The following is a 15,145-nucleotide window of genomic DNA, read 5'->3' as shown; positions in this document are numbered from 1 at the left end:
CCTCAGTTTCCTCATCTGTCAAATGAGCTGGAGAAGGAAACAGCAAACCACGCTGGTCTCTTTGCCAAGAAAACCCTAATGGGGTCACTAAGAATCGGACCTAACTGAAAAATGACTGAACAGATGTTTCTTTTTACTCTATGGTAGGCACTGTGCTAAACACACAGGATACAAATACAAAAAGCAAGCTAGACCTTCTCAAGGAGCTTACTTTTTTTTTTTTAAACCCTTACCTTCCATCTTGGAGTCAATACTGTGCATTGGCTCCAAGGCAGAAGAGTGGTAAGGGTAGGCAATGGGGGTCAAGTGACTTGCCCAGGGTCACATAGCTGGGAAGTGTCTGAGGTCGGATTTGAACCTAGGACCTCCTGTCTCTAGGCCTGACTCTCAATCCACTGAGATACCCAGCTGCCCCCCTCTCTCGGAGGAGCTTACATTTTAATAGAGGAAGAGGGCACATAAGGGAGAGTTGCCCAGGGCAGAGCATTTTGGTCTCAGGATGGGAAGTGGAGCCACAGAGCAACTGACTGACAAGAAGTGATTTATTTATACCAGGGATTAATCCTATGATCACCTATGTGCCACTTTTCCTTTTATTCCCTTCTTATACTAGACTGGATATATACCCTTGAGTTCTTTCATCTATAAAATGACAGTGGGAGAAAGAAAACGAGCAGGAAACATGTTTTGGTATCTGTGGTAGTTGGACTTGGATGTCAGCAATCTGTAAAAAGGGGTTAATGGGTCTTTCTTTGACCCTCATCATCTTAGCAGCATTTACTTTAAAAAAAAAAAAAAACATTTTTCAGTGTCATCGTTTGCTAGTGAGTTTAGGTTTAGTTAAGCTTGCATTAATCAAGAGATTTGTCCTTTGAACATTCTTGCCCAATGCTAAAAAGCTGACTTTACTTCCAGAAAGGTATAACCAAAAAATCCTGAGAACTCGCATGATTCCACAAGTCGGCCAACATCCCGGAACAATCAACATCCGTGTTTTTAGTGGCTGGATTCCCTGATTTAAAAGGCACCTTTGGCTATCTCCACATGTTCCTGGATGCTACCATTGCCCTCCCTGTCAATCATAACCATGTCTCCTGGATGTGATCAGACAGTAGTTTTTTCCAGGATGGCCCCGTCATCTATGTGCAATTCCTGTTCAAAATTACCCATTGACACTCACTGCATACATCACCAGCAAGCTTACTGGGGCTATTTTTATATCTCCTCTGAGCTCGGATGATTGTTATCCTAGTTGTTACAAGCCCATGGGTTAGTCAAGTGCAATGCATTTTTCTAAATGCTCCTCAGAGCTGAGGCATACATAGAAGGAGTATTTATTTGTTTGTGAGAAGCCAGGAACAGTATTCCTGCCATCTTCCTTCCAAGCTTGCCAACGGCCAGACTCAGACAATAGCACGGCTTGAGGTTTTACTCCCTGAATTATCTTCACTCGTAAAAGAGGAATGGACCCTTGTTTCGAGGTTCTGTAAAACAAATGAGTGTCCCCCTCCTGTACGCACAGTAAGTGTGCATTTGGGCAAGCATCTTCCCCATCAGATAGAGGCAGCTGATGGAAGCTCGAGAGGAGCCAGATGCCCACATGCATGCTCTGTCCTCGTCTCCTCTTCAGTTCTATTTATGGTAAGAAGGAGAAGAGATGCATTTATTGGAAAAAGGCAGAGAGAGCGCTCACAAATAAATGGGGGGCAGGGGGTGCAAAGGTGGCCCGAGAACCGAAGCCCATCTTAGCTGAGAGAGCTCTGCCGCCATTGAGATCTCCTTGCTGTTTAGTGTGTGTGTGTTTGTTAAATGGGGCACAGAGTTTGTGGCTGCCTTGTCTCATCAGCCATGTTGCTTTAAGATGCAGGCAGGAGCTTTTGTTCCAGCAGGCATGATGGGTACGTGGGATTTATCCACCTCAAGAGGCGTCTGGCACAGAAACAGAGGGAGCCCCAGCCCCACGGGCACGCACACACACACTCACACTCACACACACACAGCCACTGTGAGTACTCACAGTTCTGAGTACAGGAAGTGAAGATTGCCCACATTGTCAATGTAGTTTGCAGGACTTAACCAAGGCAAGACCAGTAAGAGGAGAGCCTTCATCTCGTGGGCTTTCTTCCTGGCCACGGTGGGGGCCCCCAGCTTCCAGCTCCTCCTCTGGCCGGGCGTCCTTTAGGCAAAGCTCCCCCATGCACCATCCGTCAGCAGCCCATCCTGCAGCAGCCGAAAGCCTGACACTGAGCCACAAGGAGACGGCCCCGGCTCGTAAGAGGATTACTCCAGCTCGCTGTCAGGCAGAGGAGCTCAGGCGAGGCAGGGCAAGGCGAGGGGAAGACGGGGAGACGGCACCCGGCCACTGCCTGGGGAGCTGAGGGCTAGACTGCAGAGCAGACGGATGCTCGAGCGGCCTCTTCCTCCTGCAGCATCCAGAGTGGTTCTTTGGAAGCAGCTGGTACGTTTACATCACTGGCCAGAAGCAGATGGGTTATCAGGAGAGTAAGAGCATGGCACATCCACCCCCCACCCCACATAGCATGAGTAAGCATGCAACAGGAAAGGGAATTCTGCCACAAGCGACGGCTGAACTGCTGCGAGAAAGGGATGGACGCGTCTCGGGACGGACCCTGGACACTGGCACTCCCCGCCGGCGGCTACCTGGCTAGAGCTCCAGGTCTGGAGTCAGGAAGACTGAATTCAAATCCAGCCTCTACCACTTACTAAGCTATGGGACCCCCGGGCAAGTCGCTTCACCCTATTTGCCTCAGTTTTCTCATCTGTAAAATGAGCTCGAGAAGGAAATGCCAAGAAAACCCCAAAGGGGAGCCCAAAGAGTTGGACATTGGGAGATTCATATTTCAGAGTGGAATTCTAGCTGCAGAGAGGGGTTCGGGCCACAGCTCAGAATTCCATAGGGCACCCCAAGAACTCAGCAATATGAATCTCACAACATGAGTGAAAAACAACTGAACAACAAAAAACAGCCATGTGCCTGACCCTGAGCTAAGTGCTGAAGATACAAAGAGAAGCAAAAACAAACAAAAAAAAAACAAAAAAAAACCAGTCCCTCTCTTTAACGAGTTCACATATAAGACAACATAGATATAGACACGGCATATACAGAGTGCATAGGATATAATATCAGAGGGGAAGGCACTAGCACCTGTGTGAGGAGAGAAGGAATGATTGAAAAAAGCCTTTTACAAAAAGTAATGTTTGAGCTTTGAAGGAAACCAGGGAAACGAAGAGGTAGAAACAGAGGGAAACACATCAAGCCTGGGGCACAGCCAATGCAAAGGCAGGGCAGTGGGAGATGGAGTGCCAATGCAAGTAGGCCACTGCACTTAGGGATTCATGTTATTTTCTATTTATTATATCAATAGGACATTTTGTGGCTTACACAATTAAAATTTTTAAAAGCTGTGCTTGACAAATTTAAGTTTAGAAATTGGCTTCCTGGTTAATTTTGAAAATTGGTCCTAGAAAACAGTCATCTGTCTTTCTTTCTTGTAGGATAACAAAGAGCACTGAGGGAACATGAAGTTCTAACAATATGACAGAGCAATGACTATTTAGCAGTCAATGGAATCATTGGAATTCCTCCTTCCCTACCCATCGATTGAAAACTATACTGCCACTTACCAGTTGACCCCAAGAAAGTCCCATAACTTCTCTGACCTAAGTTGTCTCCTCTGACGAAAAATGGGAATCAAACTTTCTGTATCTAAAGGCAGAAGAGCAGACGATCTCAGGGTTTTTCCAGCACGATGATTCTGTGATTCATTGAGATACTAGGTCCTGTTTACCTCCATTCTGATTATGTCACCTGAACAGCTACCTGTAGAGAATGTCCTTCCTGCATCCAAGACTCATGAAGTGAGTCTGGAATCCAGTTTGCCAACTCAAGCTGAGTTGCCTTTACCAACTTAGTCGAACTGACTCAGCAGCAAGATAAATGGTTCTATTAATAACAAGCACCAAACTATGCAGTCATAACAAATCATAGCTCATAGGGAAAGGAAAAAAGCTCATGAGCTTGACTGCTAGGAATTTGGGCTCAAATATCTCTGCTTTAGTCCTTAAAGCCCAATTATCTAGGGATAAAGGAAGATGGGTGTTGTCCAATGCTTATGCCATCAGTGATAGAAAGACAGCATGCATAGTATGGCAGTAATCCCAAGGAAGGGAGTCGTGAGACCTGGGTTCTTAGCCTGTTTCTACTTCTCACCTTAGCCAAGTAATTTTGTAGCCTTCAAGCCTCCTAATCTGTAAAATGGGGATAATAATACCAATACTACTACCCCAGCATATTTCATGGACAGGAAAGCACAAAGAACTATGAAAATGGAAGATCTTCGTATTTTTCTAATTGTTCTACTGTCTTTTAGGACAGAAAACCCACTCCTCAATTCAATCAAATCAATCAATAAGCATTTCTTAAGTGTGTACTAGGGGGAGCTAAGTGGCTGAGTGGAAAGAGAGCCAGGCTGAAAGATGGGAAGTCCTGGGTTCAAATGAGACCTCAAACACTTCCTAGCTTTGTTTCCTTAGGCAAGTCATTTAACCCCAGTTGCCTAGCTCTTTCTGCTCTTTTGCTTTGGAATCAGTACTAAGTATGGATTCTAAGAAGGAAGGTAAGGGTTTTAAAAAAAAGTGTGTACTAGATGACAAGCACAATGCTAAGTACATATACCAACAAAAACAACATGGAGCTTGTCCTCAGGGAGCTTACATTCTAATAGAGGACTACATGCACTTATATAATAAAACCGACACATACAAATCAGATGTGAGGACATTGGATGGGAAGGTGCCAGAAGGTAGGGGAACTAGGAAAGGATTTCTGAAAAGGATAGCACTTGGGCTAATTCTTGCATGAAGCTACGGATAGCAGATGAGACTCAGGAGGAAAAGGATTGTAGACATAGCCAATGTGAGGGAAAGAGATGGGAGAAATAGCATGGTATGTGAGAACAGCAAGTGGGCTAATATGGCTGAAAACAGAATTTGTGAAAGGGTAATACTACTGGCTAGGTGGCACAGAGGATAACGTGCCAGACTGAAATCAGAAGGGCTCATCTTTCTGTGCTCAAATATGGCCTCAGACACTTCCTAGCTTTGCTGGCAAGTCACTTGACCCAGTTTGCCTCAGTTCCCTAATCTGAAAAATGAGTTGGAGAAGGAAATGGCAAATTACTCCAGCATCTCTGCCAAGAAAGCCCCAAATGGGGTCATGGAGAGTTGGACAAGACTGAAACATCTGAACAACAACAAAATTCATCTTCCCTGTGACAGTCCTTCAAATACTTAAAATGTTTCCCTGAGCTTTCTCTTCTCCAGGCTAAAGATCTCCAGTTCTATCAACTAATTCTCATATATCATGATTTTCTCTTTCATCATCCTGGTTATCTTTTTCTGGATACCCCTCATCAGCTAGTTTATGAGTATACTCTTCAACCCAACGACAACTGGCCTGGCTCTTCCACAAAGACACTCCATTTCTCAGCTCTGGGCAATTTTTTTGGCTGTCCCCCATGCCTGGAATGCTCTTCCTCCTCTACTCCAACTACTGACTTCTCTGCTTTACTTTAAGTCTCAACTAAAATGCCACCTTCTATAAGAAGCCTTCCCTGGGGGACAGCTGGGTGGCTCTGTGGGTTGAGAGCCAGGCCTAGAAACAAGGTTCTAGGTTCAAATCTGGCCTCAGACACTTCCTAGCAGAAACTTGACCTGGGCAAGTCACTTAACCCCAGTTGCCTAGTTCTTAACCACTCTTCTGCCTTGAAATCAATACTTAATATTGATTCCAAAATGGAAGGTGAGGATTTAAAAAAAAAAAGAAGAAGAAGCCTTCCCCAATCATTCTTAATTCCATTTCCTTCATTCTGTTAATTATCTCATTAATCCAATCCTGAATTTATATATTATTGATACAGCAAGGTATGCATTGTCTCTCCTCTTTTTAACATGGCAATTCTTTGCAATGGAGTAATGATGACCTAGCTTGTCTCCAAAGAAATGAGAAAACACGCCCCTCCTTCTTTGAAGAGATGGGGGACCACAAAGGTCCAATACTTTGTGGCAGACTCAGTGATATGTTGGTTAGCTTTATTGAATTGCTTGTTTTCTTCTCTCTTTTGTTTTTGTTTTAAGAGCCAAAAGTACATCGGGATGAGGGGGTATATTGAGGAGGAGATTAAAACAACAAGATAGCATTAAGAGGGACAAGTTTTCAAATGAAACCCAAAATGCCATTTCTTCAAAGAAACAATCACATCTTTGTATAGCTTCTTCTACCTTCTTCAGAAACTCATCTATTGTGGTTGTTCAATGAATACCATATTAACAGAGATTTTGAAGGACAGCCAAGGTCTTGGTTTCACTACATGTCCTCTTAATATCAGTGAAATGAAAGCATGACCTCTACACACCCTCTTCAAACAGGGTAGATTCCCAGGGTCAAGAGGTGCCTTAGATTGACTTAACTGCTTCTCCCCTTACTGCAAAAGTCTTAGCAAGGCCTTTCTGCTTCTGGGGGAAGGCTGCCACTATTTGACCAACAAGCCAATCATCTCTATTGGAAACCCTCTGCCAGTTGTTCCTTCGATGACAGTGTGTGAGCTTTGGGAAGGTCAGAGGTCAAAGGAATTAGTCCAAGGCTTCCAAAGAGTAGCTCCCTCAGGAGAGTTCTGGGGCTCAGAATCTGAAACAGTCACCAGAGAGCCCTCTGGCCAGGCCCTCCGCATAAGGCAAAGTCATTTGGACTCCTGTGTCTAAGCAGGGAGTAGCATTTTTACCCAAAGAGTTATATTCATCTTGGTATACCCAATGTCTGTTGATTAAAGTTGATTACTAAATGAATAATGTAGAAATAGGTATGAGATGATAACATTTGTACAACTGAGTGGAATTACTTGTCGGCTCTGGGAGGGGGGAGGGAAGAAGGAAGGGAAAGAGAAAATGAATCATAATATTTTTTAAAATAAAATAAAAATTTTAAATAAATAATAATGTTGCTTACTGAGTGCAAGATTCCTGGGGAAAATAGCAGCAGAATTTTTTTTAAATAGCTATCATCCTACCTGAACCCTTGATTGAAAGCCTTTAGTTCCTCTTAGCAATAACTCTATCTAACAGAGATTCTTTAATCTTTTGTGTGTGTGTGTGTGTGTACTGCATCCCTTTGGCAATCTGTGAAACTAATGGACCCTTCTTTAAAGGGGGGCTTAATAATGGCACTGATCTTTCAAAATGAGTTAAAAGTACTTTGCAAACCTTAGAGAGCTATGTAAATACTAGATGATGATACAAAAGATTAGGGAAAAGAAAGAAATGATTTTCCCCCCATTCGATTGCACAGGACTACCCCCCTTCCTTGCCTAAATTCCAGGTTGAGAATACTTGCTTTAAGATGAAGTACTTGGCTAAAGGAAATTTTAGACAGATTTTCACCATATTTAAAAGCTTTCTAACCCAAGAAGGTTCCAGACTATTAGGCCTAATATTTCCAGTTTCCAGGGTTCAAAGCTGGCAGTTCCACTTAGTCCTTGACACTAGCCACTCCTGAAAAAAATGCCTTTCATCTACAGCCCATATTCACACGCCCACACTGGTGGTTTTCAAAATTTTCCCATTGTATCCAACACCAAAAAGCCTAAAGAACCTTTCTAAAAGGCAAAAGCTACCCTTGATACATTAAAACCATGAAGTGTTTTTAAAAGCTGACAAGTTAGCCCCACCCCCCACAGCCAACTGTACTTCCCACAGAGCCCTCAAGACGTCAGATAGGATGCTTCCCCAGTCAGAGGACCCTGCTTGAGAAAGCAGCCCAGCCTCATCATCTCCTGCTTTTCAGGTTCAAGGAACCAGAGAGGAATAACAGCTTCATCTCCTTAAGAATCCATGGTGAGGAGCAGAAGCATAGGTAAGTATTATTTCAAGCCCATTAGGTGAAGATTGGGGTGCATGAGGACTCAGAGATGTGCCCAAGGCCAGAAGGGATTTCCACGGCTACTCATGTCAGATTCCTATCCCCCATCATGAAGACAGTCAGAAAAGAGAAGCGTTAGCTATGTGGTGGCTAGCAGTGTTTTAAGAAATGCTGTTCTAAAATCGTAGTATCTGTTGGTGATGGAATACTATTGTGCTCAAAGGAATAAGGAACTGGAGGAATTCCATGTGAATTGGAAAGACCTCCAGGAACTGATGCAGAGCGAAAGGAGCAGAGCCAGAAGAACATTGTACACAGAGACTGATATACTGTGGTAAAATCGAATGTAATGGACTTCTGTACTAGCAGCAATGCAATGACCCAGGACAACTCTGAGGGATTTATGAGAAAGAACGCTGACCACATTCAGAGGAAGAACTGTGGGAGCAGAAACATAGAAGGAAAGCAACTACTTGATCACATGGGTTGATGCGGATATGATTGGGGATGTGGACTCTAAACAATCACCCAAGTGCAAATACTAATAACATGGAAATAGGTCTTGATCAACAACACATGTAAACCCAGTGGAATTGCACGATGACTATGGGAGGGGGTAGGAAGGAGGTGGAAAGAACATGAATCATGTAACCATGGAAAAATATTCTTAATTAATTAAGCAATTAAAGTTTTTAAAAAATGCTTTTCTAACCTGCTTAGAAAACCCAAATGTGGAACGGCTCAAGCATAAACCAACGATTCACTGGAGAGGGACCTCTATTCCTAAAAGGGCAACATGCGGTGCCAAATGTACTGTTCTCTGAGGCAGGAAACTTGAGTCCAAGACCTGGCTCAGATACTTAAGACCATCGATTTAGAAGATCTCTGAGATAGTCTAACCCAACCCACTCATTTCGCAGATAAGGAAACTGAGTCCCACAGCATTGACAAGCAATAAGAGATAGATGTGGGATTCAAACCTGGGGTCTCAGACTCCAGTTCCAGAGACAATGATAGCTCACAAATGTATAGCACTTGCTATGTGCCAGGCCTGTGCTAAGAGCTATAATAATAATAATAACAATAATAATAGCAGCTAACATTTGTATAGTGCTTACCACTGTGCTAATTGCTTTCCAATTATTATTATTTCATTTAATCTTCCCAACAACTCTGGGAAGTTGGTACTATCATTATTGCTATTTTATAGACAAACTGAGGGAGCAACTGGGTATCTTAGTGGATTGAGAGCCAGGCCCAGGGAAGGGAGGTTCTGGGTTCAAATTTGATCTCAGATGCTTCTTAGCTGTGAGACCCTGGGCAAGTCACTTAAACCCCATTGCCTAGTCCTTACCACTCTTATGCCCTAGAACCAATAAGATGGAAGGTAAGGGTTTAAAAATTAAATAAACAAAATAAAGACAAACTGAGACAGAGGTTAAGTGACTTGCCCAGAGTCACCTAGCCAGTTTTGAATTCAGATCTGACATGCTATGCACTATGGTGCCACTTAGCTGCTCACTGATCTTTCTTTCACTGTGTTACCTCACATCAATCTAACTCACTTAATCGAACAATCAAAAATAGAGAAATATGATTCTAGACTCTGAGTATCAGTTTCTTCGTCTGTAAAATGAAGTTTACAATATTTCCACTACTTAACTAAAATATTTACAATCCCTGCTCCCAGGGGAGGCTCAAGGCAGATAACTCAAGGAAGTGGCACTGGGGGTTCAGTCCCATTTCTGGTATTTTTTTTATATCATGCTGTGCAGGACACTATCTAAGTCTTTAAACTGAGGTGGGAGTGGGGGGTTAAGTAAGTTCTGTCCAGTTGGTATCTGGTCATTCATCATGAGCACACCAGTGCAATTCCCATACCAAGCTGTTGATATTTAATCAGTATCCCTGCTTTTAACTTTCATAGATCTCCAATGAATTTTTTTAAAAAAACTCTTACCTTCCACATTAGGATCAATACTGTGTATTGGTTCCAAAATAGAAAAAGAGTAAGAGCTAGGCAATGGGGTTTAAGTGACTTGCCCAGGGTCACACAGCTAGGAAGTGTTTGAGGCTAGATTGGAAATCAGGATCTCTCATATCTTGATCCACTGAGCCACCCAGCTGTGTCCTCACCAATGCTGCAAATCTTGGGGAAAACAGTGAATTGGCTGCCATATTTTGCTGGGGGAGCTTATGATGGTTTAGAATTGCACTCAGGCCAAAACTTGTTTCCTTCCTTCCTTCCTTAAAGGAAATTCCTTAACAGAACGACTGGGCATTACCAAGTTCTAGCCTACAGAATCGTCATATGTCACCTGATGGATGCCCGCCCATATTCCTGTCCTTAAAACATATGGATACAAAGAGACAGCATGTTATAGTGGATCCGTCAGAAAGTGGTGTTGAAATAATGCTTCTGGCATTGGTTATATGACCATGGGCAGCCACTTTCCTACCTTTGCCTCTCTGTTTCCTCATTTGTAAAATGGTAATAATAACAATAATCATATCTGTAGTACTTATTTCAAAAGGTTGTCAGGGGCAGCTGGGTAGCTCAGTGGAGTGAGAGCCAGGCCTAGAGACGGGAGGTCCTAGGTTCAAATCCGGCCTCAGCCACTTCCCAGCTGTGTGACCCTGGGCAAGTCACTTGACCCCCATTGCCTACCCTTACCAATCTTCCACCTATAAAGTCAATACACAGAAGTTAAGGGTTTAAAATTAAAAAAAAAAAAAAATTAAAAAAAAAAAAAAAAGGTTGTCATATGGCACAAATGAGAAAATATATATGTAAGTCATTTTGTAGACTTCATTAGAAATGTCAATTGTTATCATTGCTGTAGCATAGTGGAAAAAAGATCTGTCTCAATCAGGGAGACCTGGGTTCAAGTCCTGCCTTTGATACATCCTGGCTGAGTCACTTAAAATCTGCATTCCCATGGTAACTAAGACTATAAAGCCCAAAGTAAGCACCTATACATATAGGCTTGGAGTCAGTCAGTCAAGAAACATTTATTAAGCACCTGCTGTGTACAAGGGCAACTAGGTGGCACCATGGATAGAGCACCAGGGTCTGAAGTCAGGAAGAGTTATCTTCCTGAGTTTGAAATCTAGCTTCAAATACTTACTAGCTGCATGACCCTGGGCAAGTAATTTAACCCTGTTTGTCTGAGTTTCCTCATATATAAAATGAGCAGGAGAAGGAAATGGCAACCCACTCTAGTATCTTTGCCAAGAAAATCCTAAATGTGATCATAAAGAAATGGACACAACTGAAACAATCAAATAACAACGAAACTACGCACCAAGCACTGTGGATCACTGAAATCATAGGTTTAGTATGTGGGTATAATTATATGACCTTCCAAAGAAAAAGTCTCTTATTATTCTTTCATTCCTGAAACCAAGAGAGAACAGGTAAATAGCAGTCTCCTCCCATCAGAATGATGGGTATCTTTTATTATCATTCAACCTTTATTAAGAATTGTGAACATTCCAAGCAGAGAATATGTTGCAGGGCTGGACACAGTGCTTGCCCTGGAGATCACACAGGTGAATGATGCACAGCCACCCAATGGTACAACCACACGGCACAACTGGCCAGCAAACATCACTAGTGAGTGAACTCACGTAGCAGCAAAAGCCAACACATCGCATTACTCACTGGATGGTCCTCGACATAGAAGATCACTCAGAATATGTCAAAGATTTTTCTTCAACTAGCTTGAAAAAGCCATCCTTGACCTCATTTCAAAAAATAATCATGTGAACCTTTACAGTTCTCATAGAAGGTAAATACTATAACTGTCTGGGCCGAGCCTCAGTCTTTGGAATCTTAAGAAACAGGAGAGCATCCTCAGATATAAAATTCAGAACAGTTGATGGGGAGTAAATCTGGAGATAAAATTATAACTTTCAGATAATGCTACATACTTCCCTTCCCTTGAGGATGGTAGTGATGGTGCTGGGACAAAGTTACATATTTTTTTCAGATGAAGTCTCTGTATTGTTATTACTTAAATGTTCTTTATTATAAGGAAGGCTCAACTTTGATGGGGGGATAAAAACTGACTTTGATGTAAGAAGAAATCAATCTTATTTCCACATGATCTCTCTCTTTCTCTCTCTCTCTCTCTCTCTCTCTCTGTGTATGTGTGTGTGTGTGTGTGTGTGTCTGTCTCCCCACCTAAAAAGTTTTCCCACTCCAAATGAATTTTCTATGTGTTATATACAGAAAAAAGCTATCAGCCTCTCCTCATCTGTTGAATGCCTTGAAGCCAGCCAGCCATGACTTTTGGAGTTGGAGGTAGCTTCCTTGTTCTTCCAGACTGCTGTTTGGCTAAATAAATAAATAAAAGGACTTACCTGGTCTGAAAATGGTGCTCAAGGTCACAGCGCTGTAGAACCTCGGAACAGTGTTCTGTGAAAGGGCAGGTCACCATTAGTTTATTCAAGAGTTTATTGACTAGGATGCTGGACCTTTTGCAGTGCTGTAATATGATGGTCTTGCGATCCACAGGGCAAAAGTCTTTTTCCACTAAGAAGTTTGTGAGGCAGAGCGTGCAGTAGGTATGGCCACAGGGAGTGTCTAGGGGCTCCAGCAGAGCTTGCAGACAGATGTGGCAGATGAGGTCGTCATCTACTTCCTCTGCGTAGCTGTAGCAGTGGTTCTCCTCCGGGGAGTGGGCTTGGCCACAGATGGCACAGAGCGCTTCAGGGCTGGGCTCCATGTCTTCAGAAGGGTCTGGCTGAATCATGACTGGTGAAGAGATGATGTGACCAAAAACCAGTCAAAAGGCAGCTCTTTACACAGCCAGTTAATATATCCTAGGAGCCATCCACAGACCTAAAGGAGAAAGACACAAAGAATCTAAATCATTTTCACATAAAGTGAAGGTTCAGACCTTTGGTGGACACAACCCCATGTGGTCCAGTGGGCGGAGAACTAGACTATGCTTTGGAAGCTTGTGGCATTAGAACCAACTGGGGAGCTGACATAAAATAACCTGGAGTGAGTTAGTTGGTGTTGGCCTCCATTTCTCCATCAATTAGACTAGGGCCAATAATATTTGTCCTCTTAACTTCATCACATGGGTGTGGAAAGAATGAGCTAATATCTGTAGAGCACTTGGAGTACCTCAGAAGAAAGGTACCATAGAAAAACAAAGTCTCGTTAATAAACCTGAATAGTTCAGTGATTTATGAGGGAAGAATGCACTGACAGGTAAGAACAAGGAGAAAAAAGTTAACCCTTTGGGATCTTTCGCCATTCCTTTTTGTTTCTTCTCTCTCAAAAAGTAATGTTTGAAAGACAGGCACAGAGTGAAAGGAAATGTGGTGTAGAAGAGAGCTGGTCTAGGCTTCAAGATAGCCTGAGTTTTGAGCTTTGCCTTTGACACAGATGAATTGTGAATCCCTAAATAAGTCTCTGAGGGTAGCTAGGTGGCATAGTGGATAGAGCAAAACTGGAGTCAGGAAGATCTGAGTTCAAATCTGACCTCAGCGATTTACTAGCTGTGGTCACCCAAGTCACTTAACCCTGGTTGCCTCAGTTTCCTCATATATAAATGAGTTGGAAAGGGAAATGGCAAACCACTCACTCCAGTGTCTTTGCCAAAAAAAACCAAATGGGGTAAGTCAGAAATAACTGAAAAACATCAAAATAAGATGCTGAGACATTGAACCTTTCAGTGCCCCCAATCAATTCTCTAAAATTATGTGGAAGAATTATAGTTCTGAACTGGTATAGGGTTTGGTTTTGTTGGGAGGAAAGGGGGAGCACAATTTCCACCAGGTGGTCCCTACACCAATTAAGTTATAGGTCCAGACTGAAATTAATGATAGAGAATATATTGTGTGAGTTTATAAACTTATGATTAGTTTTTGAAACAGCTAAGAAAAACTAGGTTAAGATCATAGCTCTAGAATAGGAAAAGAACTTAGAAACCAAAGTCCAACTCCTCTCAATTTACAGAGGAGGAACCTGAGGTAAATGACTTGCTCAATCTCAGAGGTAAGATTTGAATCCAGGTTCTCTAACTCTTAAGCACTCCTTCCATAGTACCATGTTGGTTAGCCTTTAACTAAATTGTATACTAAGTAAAAGATAGGAAGACACAGGGCTAAATGCAAGAAGATTATTCTAGTGGGGTTCCCGAAATAGTAACCGTGTTTGAATGAATTATCCAACAAAAAAAAGGTTGCTACGGGAGCAGCTGGGTAGCTCAGAGATTGAGAGCCAGGTCTAGAGATGGGAGGTCCTGGGTTCAAAATAGGCCTCAGACGCTTCCTAGCTGTGTGACCCCGGGCAAGTCATTTAACCCCCGTTGCCTAGCCTTTACCACTCTTCTGTCTTGGAATCAATACCCAGTATTGATTCTAAGATGGAAGGTAAAGGTTTAAAAAAATAAAAAGGTTGTTACACCATCCCCAGCAGGATTGAAGAGCTCGATTGGCCAGTGATGGGGGATGAAGGAAATCTGGTGAATGTTGAACAAGTCCTCCACTGATTTAACCCAAGAAGGTCATTTACTGTTTTGCTCATTGTTGCTTCTTCCCAAATGACAGAAAAATAGCAGATGCTATTGACTCCTCAGACCCTCTGCCTTCCCGCCTTGAAAATGGTAGGTGGGAGAAACTTCTAGCTGGACCCCAGACATCCCTAAAAGGAATGCATCCCCAGATGCTCCAATGCAGTCATAACTTTATAAGAACCCTAGTGTTCTCTCTGTACTTTTTCTTGTGTGACAGTACCCTAAGAAGAAACTAAGAGATAACTGAGCATCTCCTTCTGCTTGCTAGTGAGCTCCCAATGAATTCAACTGTTTCTAGGGGGTTTTTTTGTGTTTGTTTTTTTTTTTGTGTGTGTGTGTGTGTTTTTTTTTTTTACATTTTGATATCATAAAATACTCCTTCAGTTTTTAGAATAGACGAGAGTCATGGTCGAAGGATGGAACCCTCTGACCTTGCATGGTGTTTCAGTGCTTTCTGCCTGGCTCTAATTTTATTGCTCTGCTCACGGAGCCAGATTCTCCCAGTACCTAAACACTTGTCATGCCACTAGGGCCCTGTAACATAAATCACTACTTTAGTATCCTGTACTAGTGGCCTGAAAGACTTCATGCACCTTTTTAAGGTTCCTAATTTACAACCAGGAAGTCACTAGGGCCACTGACAGAATCTGGTTCAACATTAAGAGAAATTTAAGATCCT

At 42.6% G+C, this 15,145-nt stretch overlaps 1 protein-coding gene across 2 annotated transcripts in view; it reads right to left on the bottom strand.

The window, feature by feature from the left end:
• Positions 1-12,766, bottom strand: part of LNX1 (ligand of numb-protein X 1) — a 121,368-nt gene extending 108,602 nt beyond the window's left edge. Inside the window, exon 1 of one of the 2 annotated variants that reach the window (XM_044681248.1) lies at positions 12,299-12,766. In XM_044681248.1, the coding sequence (XP_044537183.1) occupies positions 12,299-12,690 (392 nt within the window). In that variant the 5' untranslated portion in view covers positions 12,691-12,766. Of the gene's footprint in view, positions 1-2,017; positions 2,110-12,298 lie in introns of those variants that run through there. The other variant, XM_044681249.1, reaches the window with a different exon arrangement.
• Positions 12,767-15,145: the final 2,379 nt, after the last annotated feature.

Source organism: Gracilinanus agilis, chromosome 6 (assembly GCF_016433145.1).
Source record: "Gracilinanus agilis isolate LMUSP501 chromosome 6, AgileGrace, whole genome shotgun sequence".
Lineage (NCBI taxonomy): Eukaryota > Metazoa > Chordata > Mammalia > Didelphimorphia > Didelphidae > Gracilinanus > Gracilinanus agilis.
This window is presented reverse-complemented; position numbering and strand designations above follow the sequence as displayed.